The 21069-nt window shown below is 32.0% G+C and overlaps 1 protein-coding gene across 11 annotated transcripts in view; it reads right to left on the reverse strand.

Annotated features, from left to right (window-relative positions):
• Window positions 1-699: 699 nt before the first annotated feature.
• LOC127737479 (RNA-binding motif protein, X chromosome-like) overlaps window positions 700-21069 on the reverse strand; it is a 57361-nt gene continuing 36991 nt past the window's right edge. For 3 of the 11 annotated variants that reach the window (XM_052248207.1, XM_052248200.1, XM_052248209.1), the window contains 5 exons: window positions 17118-17363; window positions 13683-13786; window positions 12987-13034; window positions 12425-12514; window positions 8958-9386 (listed from right to left, as the gene is read on the reverse strand). In XM_052248207.1, the coding sequence (XP_052104167.1) occupies window positions 9163-9386; window positions 12425-12514; window positions 12987-13034; window positions 13683-13786; window positions 17118-17363 (712 nt within the window). In that variant the 3' untranslated portion in view covers window positions 8958-9162. Of the gene's footprint in view, window positions 859-1748; window positions 1831-2763; window positions 2927-8957; window positions 9387-12424; window positions 12515-12986; window positions 13035-13682; window positions 13787-17117; window positions 17364-21069 lie in introns of those variants that run through there. The other 8 variants (XM_052248208.1, XM_052248204.1, XR_007999564.1 and 5 more) reach the window with 7 other exon arrangements.

Below are 21069 nucleotides of genomic sequence, written 5' to 3' on the forward strand. Positions count from 1 at the left end.
AATATGTACTACTTTCCAGTAATTTTTTATTTGACGGGGCACGATTTGGTTGTGTTACATCTTACAAAGTCTATCTGAATTATATAATTATTTTTGCAAAGGATTCAGCTGAATCCATCTGAAACTTGCAGTGAGGTGAGAGTTTTTTTTTTGTTCGTGTTGAAGGTCTCACTGACACTTCACTTCACTGCACTATTTTGTTTGAACTATCAAATGTAGTGATCAACCTTGGAAGATAAAGATATCAAGTTAGTACTAACATGCAATCTTTACACAAAAAATGCTATTGCAAGATAGATTTTTAAAGCATGGCATCTTAAACTTGCAGTGAGGCAAGTTTTTTGTGTTCTGCGTTGAAGGCCTCACTATGACTTTGAGATGAAGAACAGCAATAAAAGCATTGTTCCTTTGCTTTTGGTGTGTTTTTGCTGTGATTTTGTGTCCTGGATGGCTACCCCACATTCTTTATTTTCTATTGTAAAAAGAACAAAAATTATCATAGCCATAGTGTCTTCTTTTTTTGTACCAGGACTGGCATGCCAAATGTATTAGGCTCATAAGTCAAATATCAAAAGAATTAGAAATTGAAATCCATGAAAAATGTTGAGGTTTGTTCTTTTTGTCTTTGGTGGATTGTGGTCTCATTCACAGTCATATTACATCTCCTTATCTTAAAAGATATCATAAAAATACCAAAACTAAATTTCTACTTTTTTAATAGTCTATGAAAGGAGAAGGCACAGATGAAACAAATGTTTAAGATCATGAACTGATTTAAAACTAGTCCTAAATTACACATTATCTTTCACAAATGTCTTTCAGTCAGTGTCACCATTCCATACGTGTATTTCCTCAATTCTGAAAAAAAGAAGTCAAGATCATCAATTTTAACAAAATATTACTGAATTGTAGTTCAGTTGTGAACATGGAAGTTTTTCTGGCTAGTTTCAATATTTTATAGTTTTCTCTTCTCTTCGATGATGTATTTAAATTATATATGCTTGACTTTTTTATGTCTTTGAACATCAAAGTTGTGTAAAATGTATTGGTTGCTGTAATGTTTTTATTCTTTCCAAGACTTTATTTTGAATAACTTATGCTCATTTGAATGAAAATTGACTAAGAGTGAATAGTGTTTAAAACTTCCCACAAAGCAAAAGTGATCTTTACTTCTGTTTTTTTTTTTAAATTGGATTTGCAACTAGCAATCTTTTTAAGATTATTTAGCTTCCAATATTTTTTATCTTTATTTAGGTTATTCTGGAATTATACTTTATGTTTGCCCTACAGTGATCTATAGCTGCTTAAATCTGCTTATGTTTATTGAAATTAGTATAAAACCTGTTATTGCATATTTCATGACTGTAATTCAAAAGTTACAAGATGCAGATTGACACATCAACATATCATAGCCTCAAGGTTTTTGTTGCATGGAGTACACATGTTATGATATCAACAGATAGATCAAAATATATATTAAAAATAAAATTTCTTTCCATTACCCGAGTGTTAAGCCTCCGTTTTTTTTAAACACTATACTTATGACAAGAACAAATGTTTGCTCAAATTTCAAAATTTCTCATGTTTTACTTATTCAATGTAAAAAATTCAGGGAGTATTCTTCACAATAGATAAATTAGAAAAGCCAAACTTTATATTGTATTATATAAAAGCATTAACCTGACAAAATCTGATTTCTTTGAAATCTTTTCTTTAATATAAAATAAGTATGTTATTTAAATATTTACCTGTATCAAACATTTGATTCAAGCTCAGAAAGATGAACAATCCCTGAAACCATTGGTGCTTATTTCATCAGGTGGTCTGTTGCTGCAGGTAAAGATAGAAATTATGAATGCTGACAATGAATTGTAGATTTTCAATGAACAATTAACTCAGAATATCATTTCCATGCCATCAGTATTGACAAGTTACATTTGGACAAACATTCTGCAGTTTTTTTTCGATTTTGTTTTTTATGCATTTTGGTTATTTGAACATTTGGTTCAAGCATAGCTAAGAAGGTTATAACAGAAACAAGCATTGCACACAAAAATCAGTATCAACTGGTTGTTTTCATAGTAAACAATAATCGAACCAAATATAAATTTCATATGGTCATACATTCAATGAAACTAATCAACAGTTTCAATATCTTATTAGCTAAAGCTATTAACCAATTTCAATTTGTCACGAATAAGTTATTTATATTTATATCTATGAAATAATAAATGTTTGGTTCCATCAAAGTTCCTGGACATTTTTGCTATTGTGACAGCATAACAAGTGACAATGTCTGATGGATTCCATCAGAATGACAATTTTTTTTTTGCCAATCATAAAAAGGGAAGTTTAAAGTTTGTTTGCAAATCTTGTCAAAATAACTGGAGAAAGTGTATCAAGCCCCTTATTCCTCAAAAGGTTGGACATTTAAATTCCTTACAATAAAAAAATTAAATGGAAAATATGTTCCATAGACACAGATGATGCCCCTACTTGCATATAACGTTATAAAGGGACATAACTTGAGAAAGGTAAAAGTGACGCCACCCAAATTCGAACTTGATCGTGTTTTGTGGTAATTAGCATTGTGTATAAGCTCATAACATTTGGTTTAGTAAAGTTAGAGAATAGAAATCAATTTTGGGACTATGTACGGACAAACGTACAGACGGACAAGGGTAACACTTAATGCCTCATCCGGTGACATTGGGGGCATAAAAACCAAATGAGTAGTTATTATTTTCATAACATACTTTATACCTGGCTTATATCTATTTACAATGTCTTGGACCAAACAGCTATCAGCAAGTCATATTTTGTCCATAAGCCTGCTTTTATTTCCTTACAATGTCTGGAACCAAAAGACTATCAGGAAGTCATAAATTTAGTCCATATGATGCTTTCCCCCAACATCTCAGTCAACCTAAATGAAATATATCATTTAAACATATGATAAATATGTGTACTTTATATCAAGATCAAGCTTATTACAATCTATTACCTATATTTTGTAAAGAACAGTGTTTTTTATTGTTAAACAAAAATATATAATGGTAAGAAATATAGCAAGTAAAGTAGGACTGGAAGGCACTTCTTCTAAGGGCTGTTCCATAAAAACATACATGGGACCCAGGGAAGGCACTTTGAAATCACTATTATGGGTGGGTGTTAAATACAGTAAAAATATAACTGAAATTCTAAATTTGCCTCTATAGGTGGTTACCCCATTATGAAAGTGCCTTCCCTGGGTACCATATATGTTTTTATGGAACAGCCCTAATACTGCATTTTTTTACAGGATGTAAATAATTTCATTAATAATTGCACATTTGTTAAATTTTCTTTTTTTTTTTTTAATAAAAACTTACCATGAATCAGGAGTTAAAATTTTAACCAAAAAGAGCAAAAATGTACAGACCTATTTAAGAGAATTTTTCATGTCAATTAACCCACCACAAAAAAGAGTAAGTTGGTAGCGTTTTTATTACAATGGATAATATGCTTTGCCAAAAGAATACATCCAATTAATACAATTTTCAAAAATCTAATTTTATGGAAGACATCAGTTTTGTTAAATGTCCTTATATGTCATCTTAACTGTAATGGAATTGTTTTTGAATATTACAAGTTATTTCATAAAACATGCCAATGATTAAGCAAATTACAGATAAGATATTGTGGTCCTTCAAACGGTGTTCTATTTATTTTGAAAATACCTTGAGGTAAAAGGGAAGATATAATTACAAAATGTGCTATCCAATCCCTATACATATTTTTCCATCACTGCTACACCATAATTACTGTTTCTTCAATTTACCTGGTTCTTTGAAACATGTCCCTTCCACTGATGTTGGTTATTAAATAATTTAATATCATATACTTTGTGCAAGTAGAATTTCCTTTATTCTACCCGATTTCAAATAGATGACTTTTGACATAACTGTTCATCAATACTCGTTTAACAGTATAATTCTTAAAAGTAGTTTTTCTCAAGCTGTACGTATTGCTTGGTATAAATGAATAATGTTACCTTCTGTCTTCAAAATGTCATTGATTTATCTGTAGATCTATATATGCTGCCTTCGTGTATAAGATTTCATTAGTTGTTCTTCATTCCTTCACTTTTCAAACATGTTTCATTCAGTCAGAACAGCAATCATCTTTTCCTTTGCTAATTCTATGTAAGCTTAAAATCACTGTTTAAACAATCTTATTATAGCATGTTTACTATCAAACAATGTACAGATAATTTCCCTTTTATACATACTGTATAGTGCCAGGTTTAAGTGAAGACAAGGACTTTGAGGTTATTCCATTATACTAGAAGACATGCAGTAGTTTTATTGCTTATAGCGCTTTCAATTCTTTTTATCAAGTATGAGATATTATTTGTGATTAAAGTCTCCGGACTGAATTTTTTTTAGGAAATGTATGATTCTCATTTGGTATTCCATTCTATACCATTAAATCTTAAACATATCAAGGCATTGAAGCATATTTGGGAAAAAGCAATTAGTTGTGTAAAATCTTTTCTTCAGTTGGATAGTGGACATTTACTTAGATGTTTTATTGATTGTACACAGTATTTTCACACTGTTATAAAGTGCACTGAACTCTTCTAAACACATTCATGAAATTGCAGTAAACTGAATCTACGAAATAAACCTGTCATTGCATTTTTGGGGTTAAGTTTTAATCTGCATTTAAAGACATCACCACAACTTTCCAATTTCTTCTTCTACACATCTTTCATCTTTGAAGTTAGGCATGATGTGAAGTCTGTTAAAGTAAGGAGCTCCTGTGCTATTTTCAAATGTTGTAAAATTGAGACGTTCCTGTGATCAAAAATCATCTTTATAAATGATCTTTTTAGATAAGAATGCTTGTACAAAGTCAGGTATTGTCATATTCAGAATTATGCTGTTCCAGACATTAAAGCATTTAATAACTTTGAAAACTTCAGATCCTTTATGTATCCATAAGCCTCAGCAAATTTGTTTTTTCTTGTTCAGTATTAAATGGAGGCACATTATTATTTTTGTGGAATTCTCTCCAGCATGTCAATGATCTTATACCATCAAAATCCTTTAAAAAATTCTTTGGTAGTCACAATCTGATATTTTAGAATCTGTGGTATCTTCATTGATGAAAGAGGCCCTGCAAGATTTCAGTAATCTAAATTGTCCAGTTTTCATATACTTCTGACTTTAATCACTTGTTCAGAATAACGTTTGGATGATGTCCATCAGAGTTTGGAGTGGATATAAATCATGGTGTAAATCTGCTACAACTCTCTCTACTTCAAACAGTGAATATTTTAACCGAATCATTTTAAACAATGGAGTAAATATATTCCATTTACCATCCTTTTTACTACTTTCTTGCTGCACAACTAATGGTCACATCTTACTATAATGGTACAATATGAAAAGCAGAATTGCATACATTCTGGAGCACCCTATTGAACGCTTTTTATTGCTTTGTTAATTAACTTTAATAAAATATGCCTTACTTTGCCTTACGACATGTATGAGGACTTATTAAACTTGCATACAGCTGTAACAGTAATTGATCACATATGAGTTTGTGGATGCTCATTTTGAAGATCATGTCACAAGCTTCAATTGTGCTTGGAGTGTTGTATTGTTTAGTTATGATCATTGTTTTTACACATGTGATCATAAATTTAAGTCTTTGATTGTCTTTTGTATTTTCAAGTGCTAAATATCATTCATCAAACTCACTTGTGTATTTAAACTAGAAGGCACCCTAGCCTCAGCAAAAAATAAATAAATGTGTGCTGTAGGAGCAAATAAATTTCAGTATTCCTTTTTGAATTGAAATTAATCATAGATGATTTAAAAAACAAATGAGCCACTCAAAACTGTACACTGGACAGCTGATTTCAATCAGTGTATAAAAAGACACTCATAACTTTCGATGAGAGTCAAGATTTAAAAGCTGTTTCATATTTCACCCATGTTATATTTTGTGAGATTATAAATAATTGCTTCAGGCAATTAGAAATAACAACATGGACTTCCTGCTAAGACAATTGTTGCAGTGAAAATATCTTTTTCAGTCTTCTTAACATGGTGTTAGTTACAGATGCTTTTCTTCATATCAGATGTATATTGGTAGAAGCATATACTTGTAGTCCAGGTATGAAGTAAATTTTGAATTCATTTCTGACATGTCATATCAGACTGACAAGTAATCAAGCATGTTGAGTGATCAGAAAGACTTCAGATCAAGTCTATTAGATTTATTTCATATTTTTTCTCTTGTTTTCATATCTAAGGTATCCAACAATCCCAGAGGAAAGTATTTAAGGTCTTCTAATATACGATTTCCATATACAAACAAGAAACAGGTGAAAATAGTTGTAATTTTCCTTTACCACTACGTCATAAATATTACAACTAGCATAAAACGGTCTCCAAGAATTTTCAAATAAGTTTCTTTCATTCTATGCATGTAAATTATATTGTAGTGACATATGCACAATTATAGATTATCATGACACAAGTGCAAGCAGTCACCTTTGGTATTAAAATGTTGAAGGTGTGTACTTTTTTTGAGTAAAAAACCAATACTTTGGATCAAATAAATTTTCAGAGACAGGGAAAAATCATTTGTCAAGAAATCTGTAGTGCCTTTTCTTGCATGCTTGTTGACTGAAGGTACTCGTACATATTCAAGGAATAATCTACATTCGTGTGCAACTGATGAGTCTTAATCAAATTGTAACCATTCAGCACAAGCAACAAGTTCTGCAGCTAAATTTTTGTCCTCTGAATAAAAACTCAATTATGTTAAAAAGTTGACGACCGATTAAAAACCAAATAGGATGTTGTGATCAAATCTATTACAACTCCAACATACATATCAATTTAGACGAGGCTAAGCAATACCATGGGAATACAGTTTTTCATCTCATCATTGAGCAATGATCATTACAATTTACGTTTATATAGAAAGAATGATCTATTTTCCTTTCTGTAAAACATAATGAAGTAGATGATGTGTGGATTTGTAGATTTAACTTTGCATGCACCTCCAAACTTCAGAAATTCTTTCCTCAAATTCACAATTGAACAAACAACAATAATATTAAATCATCATGTAGAAGATCCTCCCTGAACCTGTTATACGACTGAGTCTTATGTTGAAGAACTTGTCAGGAATGCCAAATTATAAGTTTTGTAGCTCTGATGAGTTTTTGCCCTTTCAGTTACTTCTTATTACAGCTGATGCAATTAACTTATTGACATTGTTGTATTTGAGGATGAAACCTTTTTATTAGTTGACCTTTACTTGTCTAAAGCAGATGTTTTATAGGTTGATCCTAGCTCTTTCCTCTTCAGTTTGATCCTTGGTGGTGCTGATTGATACCTTTCAAAGAATGGTTTATGCGAAAAACAAGACTGGTATATGTTTTGTGTTAAATACCAATGTCGGTTTATATTGCTGTAACTGTTGGATTAAAAATCTACCAGCAATGACTGTTCTGGTGTTAATCATTTAGAATAAGATTCTGAGTATGTATTGAAACAGTTGTGGTTAACAGAATAACATTCTGAAATCATTCTTGGTGCATATCAGATGAAATGAGTTTCTGAATATACATTAAAACTGTTCTGGTGTATATTAATCGAAATCAGATTCTGAAACGGGTCTTACGTTTATATTATGCAGGAATAAGGTTCTGAAACGGTTCTTGGCGTATATTAATCTGATTAAGGTTCTGAAACCTGCAATGGTTCTTGGTGTATACCAATCAGAATAACATTCTGGTTATGTTCTTTTGTATACTAAACAGGATAATATTGTAGATGTGTACATTCTATTGAGAGACATGTCAAATGATATTCTGATATCACATTGAGCTCCAAGGTATTCTCAACACTTGACCATTGAGATAAGTTCTTCTTCACTAGACGGATTTCTAATTTGTAGCTCATCTCTCATAACACTGTAATAATGAGTCGCCAACTGATAGCCAACATTTAGCTTATGTATAAATATTTTCTTGACGGAGATCTTGCAGTTATCTTGTCTTTCAACTGTTCGGAGCATGTAAATTATTGCTCTTAAAAATGTAGTGGTTATTCATAGATATGAAAATTATCTTTTCTTACCCAACTTCCAACCAAGAAAACACATGAATTTGGATTATGTGCAAAGAATAAATTGAGACTCCTGTCCTGAGCTCCCAAGAAAAACAAAAGACAAACGCACAGATCTTTCAGGTAGAAAGTAACCTATAAAATGCACGGAAATTGATAATTTCTTACAACTGAACAGATGAATATTGGCTGCAAGGGGTGTCACAATTTAATAGTACACTGATAGATTGTCAGGGATGTCACAATAAATTGGTACACTGGTATATTGCAATACTGTATAAATTTGTATGGATCACAACTCCAAGGAATTTTACAAGTATATTCCGTCACATTTTCAGATGTTCTCTGATAACTTATTTCTTGCTAATTAGAGGACTTAAGTCTGAAGACTACTTTCTTTGATGTTTGTATCTGATAATATTAGATAACTTTTTCTTGTTGACGTTTGTATCTGATAATATTAGATAACCTTTTCTTGCATCATTAAGATGTGTTTAGTGCTTGATTAAAGAAGTAGAGATCACGACTGAAATTCTTCAATATGTCCAGCATGCCATTTCGAATGTTTGCCACTTTGTAAGTTGCAATATGCAGTTTATGTTATGTCATGGTATGCCAGCATATCTTGACAGCCCTACTAGTAGCTATTAATTATTTTGTTAAGTCGGTTTTAGCCATTTAAATAACTTTCATGACCATTCCAATACTAATATTATGACAAATCGATATACGTCATTTATGTCATGCACATACCCTGCACTTATCAGTAATGAAGATTAACTTGCATAGAAGTTTAATTCTTGGCCTAGCAGAATAAAATATGTATATGTTATCTGTATATCCCAATTTATTTATTTTTGTCTATTCACAAACATGATCAGGGTAGACAACAGTTAGATTGAATATAAAATGTTAAAGTTGTACATAAAAGCATAAAATGGTTACGGTCCATACGATTTTCTGTCCCGATGATATCAAAGTTGACATGAAGCTTTTTACATAATGACTGACTTTTAAAAGTTTTTAAAACTTAACGTCTGAATGGAGGTCCACCTCCTCTTGGTGGGCCTCCAGGCCTTGCTCTTTTAACAGGCGGTCCTCTGCTATCAGATGGAGCAGGTCTTCGACTTCCAGCACTAAAGCTTTCTCTGTCCCTACTTCTATCTTCCCTAGGGGGTGGTCCCCTTGGACTTGGAGGTCCCCTAGGAGGACCTCTTGATGGTCTTGAAATATTTGAAGTCTCTCTTGAAGAACCTAAAATTTGCAGATTGTAAAAGATAATTGTTATTTCAGTTTGAAAAATAATGACTTGCCTGATTTATCCAATGTTCACTAATCCAATCTGGCTGTACATGTAATGCACATGTAATGTACCTGTAAGAAGCACTTTATTACCGGCAAATTAAACGAAAGTAGACTTGTTGAGATCGTCCTAAATTTGTAATCTGTTGATAAAATGCTGACCTGAAATTATTTACCTATTAGTTATGCATCAAATCTTCATCTGTTTATTCCATACTTACAATTTGTTTGGAAAAAATTCAGTATTTTTTTTATAAACTTTCAAATATGTATCTAGAAACATCTCATCTTAATTGACTGTGCTTATCACTAGATGAAATGCACAGAAATCTGAATGGTGTTAGAGCTAATGTCACTGCCTTACAAATGTTGAAACATTTAAAGGGTTAATAAACAAAGAAAAGCTACTACTGTATTTTTTTTTACTTTGATGTCCTTCGAGTTATAAATATTCTTATTCAACTATAACTGATTTATATATGAATTCATATATAGGGTGAAGGCATGTACCTTATCTATAATAAAAAAATATCTATAGAGACATCCAGCTAACAGGAATGATATGGGAATCTTTTGAATTTATGTAGATTTCTTCCCTGAAAGTTTTATTATATCTTTTCACAATGTTGTGTTATTTCTGATCATTTTTAATTCAGATTTTTATCTTTTGACATTCCTTAATATTTGAAGACTACCAAGTAAAAGCCTGACGTTATATAATAAGGCAAGTCCTATGTGCTTTTGAGAATCATCTTATTTAATCTTTTTGGGGAAGATTTAATCAAATTAATTCAGAAAATTACTTATCATGGTTCAACTAGTGACTGAATTTAAATACAAATTAATGGAACAAGGCATTTTAAATTTATTATCATATTTTCAATATATTAGGTTAACTGATATAATTAATAAATTTAAGACTGAAAAGACCAACGGATAAGGCAGGTTTCAATTCCACTATTTTCCTTGCAATGACATGTTCCATCCTTTGCTCATAAATAAGTGTCCAGAACGCATCTTGTGTCAGTATAACAATAATTTTATATCCATTCCAATTGCATATATCTATGATATGTTAGTTCAGTTTTATCATTTCATTAATTCCGCTATTATACATTCCAATGTATTGCAGATGCAATCCTGTTCCAAGGCAAAATAATTTTTTTCCAATATTAATTTAAGTAAAATGCTTCAGTCATTTCAGTTGTTCATTTAGTAATGATGTTATATGGTAGTTCCTTCATACCAAAGTTATCCAGACAGATAAATGAATTCCATTCCACAGTTGTGAGATTTTCATCAAAAAGCAGCATTTTCCATGAAGTGTGTGCAACATATAGGTTTCATTTGAATTTCATGTATGTTGTATAGGATTATCCTTTTATTCCATCATATCCATTGTCAACTTATCAGTATCAATTTATGTTTAGTATTTATCCATCATTCCTTTCTTCATCCATTGATTTATTATTTCCTCAAACTAGTGTATTTCCATTTGTCTTAGTATTTGAATTGCTTACCATTATTGCTATATCCTAGAATTTATTGCACATCTTTCCCTTTTACTATTGCTCTTACCTTCATTGTCAAATTATCAATGAAATTTTCATTATAGAAACAAATACAAAACTCTAACTATGTAAACGTTATTAAACCATAATAAAAGAAATATGCTTATTCCTGCACAACATTTTAATAGGTAACTGACCATCAGAATTCAACTTTAAATTTTTCCGATTTAAAGGGAAAAATACATTCAAAATACAAAGAATAATATTTAATGTGCCTGCCCTGACTCAATTTTGATAGTTAAAAGTTGGATGAGAATAAAGTATTTTTTTCATTATGGTTTTTTATCTACACTAAATATATACATTTTCCTAACCAGAATAAAAAAAAAGACTATTCACAAGCACTAGTCAGTAATTACAGGGCCTAGAGAGTCTATTCAATCAAGTTTATATCCTACTTATACAACTATAATGTCATGGGTAATAATATACTGTTATCCTAAAACCTATAAAAACCTCTACGAATTTTCCGACCACAGGAAATCTAATACTTGTCTTCTGTCAGATGTAAGCATAAAATTACATAAAATCTCTACTGAAATTTCATTTTTTATCCCTTTGAAACTCTTGCTTTTAATTCCAGCTCACCAATATTATACCCAAAAAATTATATGTCTATGTCCTACTTTTAGTAAATAAACAAAAGAGCTTTTCGAAGCATTTAATGAACAAGATGTGTCTTGTGATATTGTGCAAAGAATTATGAATACACCCAGTTGTTATCAGATATTGATGAAAACGGGTTCACTATGGATTCATTATTTTCGTGGGTACCAATTTTCTTGGTATTTTTGATTTCATTGTTTTGCCAAAGTCTGCTTAGATTCCTTATGAATATTTGTCTTTCACCTATACCTATAAAATCCATGTACATTGATATCCCACAAATAATATCAAAAATTAAATTATAAAACAGGAAATGACTGCCTAGCAGATCTGAAAATGGCTTACACAGTACAACTCAGCATTTAGAAGTTCTTGATCAAATATCATATCAATGGAATAGCAGCATGAGCAGATACTATACACTCCTTGAATTGGGGTACAACACATTTCTCCAAAATCACCACACAAAAAAAAGAGGCTCGCTTTCTGGGATTTCAGTTGATGATGGAACTATCAATTGTTTATGGAGGTACTTCAAATAGAACTGTGAACTTGTCAAGAATTACTGCATGAAAAAATAACTTTAACAATCAATACTTAGTAAAAAGGAAAAAAATAGACAGCAAAAAATTATCAGTCTGCTCATGGTCAACATAAAAAGTTGGAATGGATCCATAAAACAATTCATTTTTATCAAATTGATAGACAAACAGTCTTATCAAAAATGCATAAATTCAAAAATCTACAAACTGCCTCAAAAGCTCAAAAGGAAATTGACAAATCACAGTCGACAAAGGAGTCATAGATACATACCAAGGCTGCTAAACCTTCCTGGGGGAGGTCCATTTCTACTTGGTGGAGGGCCACTTCTACTAGGGGGAGGACCACTTGATCTTCCACTATCTGTTATGATAGAAAGTTAAATTATTGCAGTTAAAGGGGTTTGATAGTTTCAGGGGAGATATCTGTCAGCGTGAACAAAAAGTGAGATGTCCCTTTTGCTTACATGTTTGTTTATGATGCCATAGTCATAAAATCTAATATAGACAAAAACCTTTGGAAAAAATTATGACTACTTAGAGAAATTAACTATTAGAACACATTATTGTCATATCAAAATGAAACAGAAGACATTTATTTGTATTTTCTTGGAGTTGATATGGTTTTATTTGACAGTAGTAAATTAAAAAAGAAATTTTTTGGGTATCATTTGATTTAAAAAGCATTCCTTTTTACATGTTCCCAGTAAACTATTTTTACATGTTCTCAGTAAACTAACATTTTTTTTAAGCTTTTGTTTGAAATTTCTGTTTTAAAGTTGAGGTTAATGAAAGGAAGATGAAAGTAGAGTTTCTGACAACCTGACAAACATTACCTGGTCCATTAAATCTGCTTGGAGGTGGACCACTTGATCTTCCACTATCTGAAATCAGTATAATAATACATGAGCCAACACAATAGCAGAAAATCTGAGCTGTCTTGCTTGTTTTACTGATCATGATTGAATTTTGTGTTGAAAGTTTTTCTGCAGATAATTTTATCATATAAACCTAACATTATCAAAGACAAACATGTACACCTTGCAATCATTCCAAACACCAAATTACTTGATCTTTTACTTATAGTATCTGAGAAACAGACCCAACAAGGGAAACTTAACGCTGACAAATGAACCATGCCATTGAGGTTGAAGTTAGATGAACCTGGCCAGGCAGACTCGTACACCTCAAAATCATTCCATACATTGAATAAAGTAGACATATTTCTTATAGAATCTGAGAAATGGTCTTAATGTTGATCACCCATCCATTAAATGAGGTCAAGGTCAGGTGAATAGATATAAGATGGTGTGGTATGAGTGCCAATGAGACAACTCTCCATCCAAGTCACAATTTGTAAAAGTAAACCATTATAGGTCAAAGTACGACCCCCTGTTTGACAGACATGTAGACCTAGCCATGATTCTATGTTTTCATCTTGTCTAATCTAATATCCAAGAATTTTTTTTAAATTGTGTAAAATTCATTAGAGAACTTATTGCATCTTTTTTTACTTCATATTTAAAACTTACCTCTGTATGAGTCATAATCCCGTGGTGGAGGTCCTCTGTCTCTTGAGGGTGCACCTCTATCATCATAAGATCTTGCTGGTGGGCCTCTACTGCTACCAAAATCTCTACAATGTGGCAATAATAAATCAGCAACTGACCCTCAATCACATCCACATAATAATTGCTTGAACTATTAAACAATTCTTTGTTTCACTTTTATTACTATAAGCACTATTGCTGCATAGCTATAGATATCATACACTGGCTTCAACTTTAAAACTAAATATTATCACAAATATAGGAAGAATGATTCTACCAGCAGGAATTTATAACTTAACTTACTTGGCAAAAATATGTCATTTTAATATCTTTTTCAAAAATGCTTTGGAAGGAATTTTTATTACAGTTAATAATAATTTGTTCTTAATTATATATTTTTTTGTTGGTGTAAACATGCAACAAAGGCCAATAAAACTGCTGACATGGTTAAAAAATATCATTGTATAGCAATAACACCTATCATGAGGTAATTGATGGTTTCAACCATATTCATATTGTATCAGATCAGTATTGCTGATCACTTTTGCTGTGGTTAGAGTAAGTTCTATACTGTTTTTATTGTATTTTCTTTATATGTTCCTTTTGTTAACCTACTAATGGAGATTATAAGGGAGAGAATTGAGGTCTGAAAAAAATGTTTCAACCAATCACATGCATGCCAATGCCAGGAACCTCGTCAGAGTTGGTCTTCAGTTATATATTGCTTATTTGTAATTATAGAATTTGTAGCTGGACATTATGCAGTATCTATTGTTGACCTCTAAGATGACTTATGATTTTTTTAGTTGTTGTGTAGCTGTCTCAATGACCAATATCCAACATCTACTTTTATATCCAAGAAGAAAACATATCTTTTTAAGTTCTACAAGACAAGAGAATTGTTGAACAGTGAAACAGAATTGACATACATGTAGAGAGAACAGTATATAGTGAAAGTTATAACCTTAATGACCAATATTTAATCAGTTAGTAGTGAAAAAATAACACCCTCGTCGAACTTAACAAATCCTATGATTTTTAAAGATTTTTTAAAAAATAATAAATGATAAGTGTTTATTGGAAAAGACTAACTTTAACATAAGCAAAATACAGCATGGTATAACTTACTTTAACTATGTAGCATCAAGTGTTCATAGGACTTCTAGCATTTTGCCTAGCACAGAATTTTTGCTATCTTACCACATATTGTTTATATAATCATAATCCATATTTTCTGTTGGCCCATTATGCATTCATTCTTCACCATGGACTTTAAGATTCAACTTTGTAGTTTGTATTCTTTAATTACTTAATTTGAGTAAAGTCATTAAGTTCAATAAAGGTCAATTTCTTCACAATTATCATTTAATATGCAACTGTTTTTTTTTTTGCTGATTTACAGTATTTTTGCGTAGTACACATGTAAATGCTTTTTCAGTAGTTCAAATAAGTTATTTTACATTGAAAGGTATTCATTTTCCTTCAGAAAACATAAATGTATTGGAAAGGACCATAAGGACAGAAAAAGGGTGCACAGAAAGAACAAAGGGGAGCTCCACCCTCTATTTTGGGTAAGCTAGGACAGTGGCTTTAAGTTGTGCAGGTTCACTTTGCTGAAAATTGAGATACATGGATGGTGATACAAAATATCAATATCAATGGTCTACTATAGGTGTATGCACCAATGACTTCATCAACAGAGATAAAAAACACCTGTGTCAATAAAATGCTCCGCTGGGGCGCAGCTTGATACGACCGCAGAGGTCGAACCCTGAACAGTTGGGGCAAGTATGGACACAACATTCAAGCTTGATACAGCACTGAATTTGGATTGTAATTAAATATTTGACACAGCATAGGTTTCTGACACAGAATGAATGTGGTCTAAGAACTTAAAAAATTTTAATTTACCTATTCAAACCATATCATTATTATTTGCTTTTATATATAAATCAGAAATAACCAATTTAAAATGGAAAATTTTAAAGAAAAAAAAGGAAAAAAAAATCCCCCCCATCCAATTTTTTGAACCCCCTTATGATTCATCACCCCCAAACTCAATCCCAGCCTTCCCTTTGTGGTATGGTACCTTGCAGTACAATTTCAGAGAGATCCATACACTTGAACACAAGTAATTGTCTGGAAACTAGAAAAATGCCCCAAATTCTTAAACGTTTAGGGCAATTACTCCCAAACTCAAACCCAGCTTTCCATTTGTGATATGGAACCTTGTAGTACAATTTCATAAAGATCCATACACTTACACACAAGTAAAGTCCTGAAACTAGAAAAATGCTTGGTTTTTTGCCCCTTTATGGCCCCTAATTCCTAAAATTTTGAGGCAATTACCCCCAAAATCAATCCCAGCCTTCCCTTTGTGGTATGGTACCTTGCAGTACAATTTCAGAGAGATCCATACACTTGAACACAAGTTATTGTCTGGAAACTAGAAAAATGCTTATTTTTGGCCCCTTATTCCTAAACGTTTTGGGCAATTAACCCCAAACTCAATTCCAGCTTTCCCTTTGTGATATGGAACTTTGTAGTACAATTTCATAAAGATCCATACACTTACACACAAGTTTTTGTCATGAAACTAGAAAAATGCTTGTTTTTTGCCCCTTTTTGTCCCCTAATTCCTAAAATTTGGAGGCAATTACCCCCAAAATCAATCCCAGCATTCCCTTTGTGATATGGAACCTTGTGGTACAATGTCAGAGAGATCCATACACTAACACACAAGTTATTGTCATGAAACTAGAAAAATGCTTGTTTTTTGCCCCTTTTAGGCCCCTAATTCCTAAAATTTGGAGGCAATTACCCCCAAAATCAATCCCAGCATTCCCTTTGTGATATGGAACCCTGTGGTACAATGTCAGAGAGATCCATACACTAACACACAAGTTATGTCTGGAAGTTACAAAAATGCTTATTTTTGGCCCCTAATTCCTCAACTGTTGGTACCATAACCCCCAAAATCAATCCCCACCTTCCTTTTGTGGTATTGAACCTTATGGTAAAATTTCATAGAGATCCATTCACTTAAACTAAAGTTAGATTGCGAAAACCAATGTGTTTTCAGAAGACGACGACGACAACATCATACCAATATACGACCGCAAAATTTTTTTGCAGTCGTATAAAAAACTATTTTGCCTCAGGTATTACTATAAAAAAAAAAAGCTTTTCCATTTCTTAAAGCTGTGAATTTATAATTTTCTTCACTGAACATTACTAGAATGCCACTGATCCTTGAGTGTTAATAACACCACCACAAATACTACTATTAAGACAATTATTTGCTGGGAAAATGAGAGTTAAGTGCATTAGTTACTACAGTATAACTAGGAAAAGACTGGGATTACAATACAATGGTTATATTGATTATCATCCATGCCACACCAAATCCACACTTACCTAGTTGGAGTTAGATCACGGACCATAGCGCTGCCTCCATAACTGTCACGGAGTCCAGAGGAGTCCCTAGAAGAACCAGGTACATACCTGGACACTGGGTAGTCTCGTGCGGGAGGATCCCTACTGTATGTGTCCCGGCTGCTGGGGAAGTCATCTCTTGACATTGAACTCATAGGCTCCCTTGATCCAAAGCTGCTTCTGCTTGGCCCACCATTGAATTCTCTGCTTGGTGGTCCATAGTCCCTGCTATAATGTTAATATTCAATTTCAAAACTGAACATTATGACAGAACAAAATCTCATAAAAACATTTCTTCCAGGAATAAACAGACATTTTTTAGGAATAATTAAATGTGTAATTTGAAATAGAGCAACAATCTTGGCAGAAATTTGCTTAAAAAAATTATGATTTCATGAATGTTTATTCACTCTGTCAAATTAATCTTAGTGCAAAAGTTCTGGAAAAAGATTGGTCTACAGTAAATGCTTTTGTGACCTTTACTTTTACATCCTTATGTAATGGAATCAAACCGGACAGGAGACTGTATTGATCAAATAAACTCATCATTGATACAAGGATTCAAATTTTGTATGCCAGATGTGCCTTTCGTCTACAAAAGATTCATCAATGAAATCAAAAAAGGCAAAAAGACAAATTAAAGTACTAATTTGAAGAGCTTTGAAGACCCATACTTCCAAAAGGTTTAGCCAAAGACAGCAAAGGTAATCTATTCCTTGGGTAGAAAATCTCAGTATTTCGAAAAAATTCAAATTAAGAAAATCTCATCATTTAAAAACTTTTCACAAAAGACCATCAGAAATTTGGCCAATGTGATATCTTGCAATGGTGACAGATTACACTACAGGGATAAAGTATTTACTTGAAATAAGATAGCTTTGCATTTAAGTCTGGTCTTCATATCTCAATTTCTACTGGAAAAAAACAAATGACAAATAAATCTTCTCCTTCACAATATAAAACTAGAGGCTCTAAAGAGCCTGTGTCGCTCACCTTGGTCTATGTGAATATTAAACAAAGGACGCAGATGGATTCATGACAAAATTGTGTTTTGGTGATGGTGATGTGTTTGTACATCTTAATTTACTGAACATTTTTCCTGCTTACAATTATCTCTATCTATAATTAACTTGGCCCAGTAGTTTCAGAGGAGAAGATTTTTGTAAAAGATTACTAAGATTTACGAAAAAATGGTTAAAATTGACTATAAAGGGCAATAACTCCTAAAGGGGTCAACTGACAATTTCGGTCATGTTGACTTATTTGTTGATCTTACTTTGCCGACATTTATCGTTTTTTACAGTTTATCTCTATCTATAATAATATTCAAGATAATAACCAAAAACAGCAAAATTACCTTAAAATTACCAATTCAGGGGCAGCAACCCAACAACGGGTTGTCCGATTCATCTGAAAATTTCAGGGCAGATAGATCTTGACCTGATAAACAATTTTACTTCATGTCAGATTTGCTTTAAATGCTTTGGTTTTTGAGTTAAAAGCCAAAAACTGAATTTTACCCCTATGTTCTATTTTTAGCCGTGGCGGCCATCTTGGTTGGTTGACCAGGTCACGCCACACATTTTTAAAACTAAATAACCAAATGATGATTGTGGCCAAGTTTGGTTTAATTTGGCCCAGTTGTTTCAGAGGAGAAGATTTTTGTAAAAGATTACTAAGATTTACGAAAAATGGTAAAAATTGACTATAAAGGGCAATTACTCCTAAAGGGGTCAACTGACCATTTCGGTTATATTGACTTATTTGTAAATCTTTCTTTGCTGAACATTATTGCTGTTTACAGTTTATCTCTATCTATAATAATATTCAAGATAATAACCAATAAAATGCTTCGCTGGGCGCAGCTTGATACGACCGCAGAGGTCGAACCCTGAACAGTTGGGGCAAGTATGGACACAACATTCAAGCTTGATACAGCTCTGAATTTGGATTGTGATTAAATATTTGACACAGCATAGGTTTCTGACACAGAAAGAATGTGGTCTAAGAACTTCAATTTTTTTAATTTACCTATTATGGTCCAATGTCCAAAATCAAAATACATGGTTAGATTCAGCATATCAAAGAACCCCATATATTCAATTTTTGTTGAAATCAAACAAAGTTTAATTTTGGACCCCAACTTGGACAAACTTGAAAACTGGTCCCATAATCAAAAATCTAAACACATGTTTAGATTCAGCATATCAAAGTACCCGAAGAATTCAATTTTTGTTAAAATCAAACTAAGTTTAATTTTGGACCCTTTGGACCTTAATGTAGACAAATTTAAAAAACGGGACCCAAAATTAAAAATCTAAAAACACGGTTAGATTTGGCATATCAAAGAACCCCAATTATTCAATTTTTGATGAAATCAAACAAAGTTTAATTTTGGACCCTTTTGACCTCAATATGAACCAATTTGATAGCGGGCCCACAAATAAAAAATCTAAATACATGGTAAGATTCAGCATATCAAAGAACCCCATATATTCAATTTTTGTTGAAATCAAACAAAGTTTAATTTTGGACCCCAATTTGGACCAACTTGAAAACTGGGCCAAAAATCTAAAATCTAAATACATGTTTAGATTCAGCATATCAAAGAACCCCATATATTCAATTTTTGTTGAAATCAAACAAAGTTTAATTTTGGACCCCAACTTGGACCAACTTGAAAACTGGTCCCATAATTAAAAATCTAAACACATGTTTAGATTCAGCATATCAAAGAACCCCAAAAATTCAATTTTTGTTAAAATCAAACTAAGTTTAATTTTGGACCCTTTGGACCTTAATGTAGACCAATTTAAAAAACAGGACCCAAAATTAAAAATCTAAATACACAGTTAGATTTGGCATATCAAAGAACCCCAATAATTCAATTTTTTATGAAATCAAACAAAGTTTAATTTTGGACCCTTTTGACCTCAATATGAACCAATTTGATAGCAGGCCCACAAATAAAAAATCTAAATACATGGTAAGATTCAGCATATCAAAGAACCCCATATATTCAATTTTTGTTGAAATCAAACAAAGTTTAATTTTGGACCCCAATTTGGACCAACTTGAAAACTGGGCCAAAAATCTAAAATCTAAATACATGTTTAGATTTTGCATATCAAATAACCCCATATATTCAATTTTTGTTGAAATCAAACAAAGTTTAATTTTGGACCCCAACTTGGACCAACTTGAAAACTGGGCCCATAATCAAAAATCTAAACACATGTTTAGATTCAGCATATCAAAGAACCCCAAGAATTCAATTTTTGTTAAAATCAAATTAAGTTTAATTTTGGACCCTTTGGACCTTAATGTAGACCAATTTAAAAAACGGGACCCCAAATTAAAAATCTAAATACACGGTTAAATTCGGCATATCAAAGAACCCCAATAATTCAATTTTTGATGAAATCAAACAAAGTTAAATTTTGGACCCTTTGGACCTCAATGTGGACCAATTTAAAAACGGGGCCCAAAATCCAAAAACTTAATACACGGTTAGATTCAGCATATTAAAGAACCCCAAGAATTCAAGAATAAAACCCCATTGAAATTGATCAAGAAATAAGCAATTTATACGAAGTATCTTCTTTTGCACAACACTGTGCAATTGAATATTTCTTGCTATTGCGCAATACTGTACAATTGACAATTTCTTGCTATTGCGCAATATTGTGCTATTGGATATTTCTTGCTATTGCGCAATACTGTGCAATTGAAGATTTCTTGCTATTGCGCAATACTGTGCAATTGAAGATTTCTTGCTATTGTGCAATACTGTGCAATTGAAAATTTCTTGCTATTGCACAATACTTATTATATAATAATTTACACATCCTGTTTGGTGTGTATCTCCTACCATATCATTATTATTTGCTTTTAAATATAAATCAGAAATAATCAACTTAAAATGGAAAATTTT

Source organism: Mytilus californianus, unplaced genomic scaffold (assembly GCF_021869535.1).
Source record: "Mytilus californianus isolate M0D057914Y unplaced genomic scaffold, xbMytCali1.0.p SCAF_4, whole genome shotgun sequence".
Classification (NCBI taxonomy): domain Eukaryota; kingdom Metazoa; phylum Mollusca; class Bivalvia; order Mytilida; family Mytilidae; genus Mytilus; species Mytilus californianus.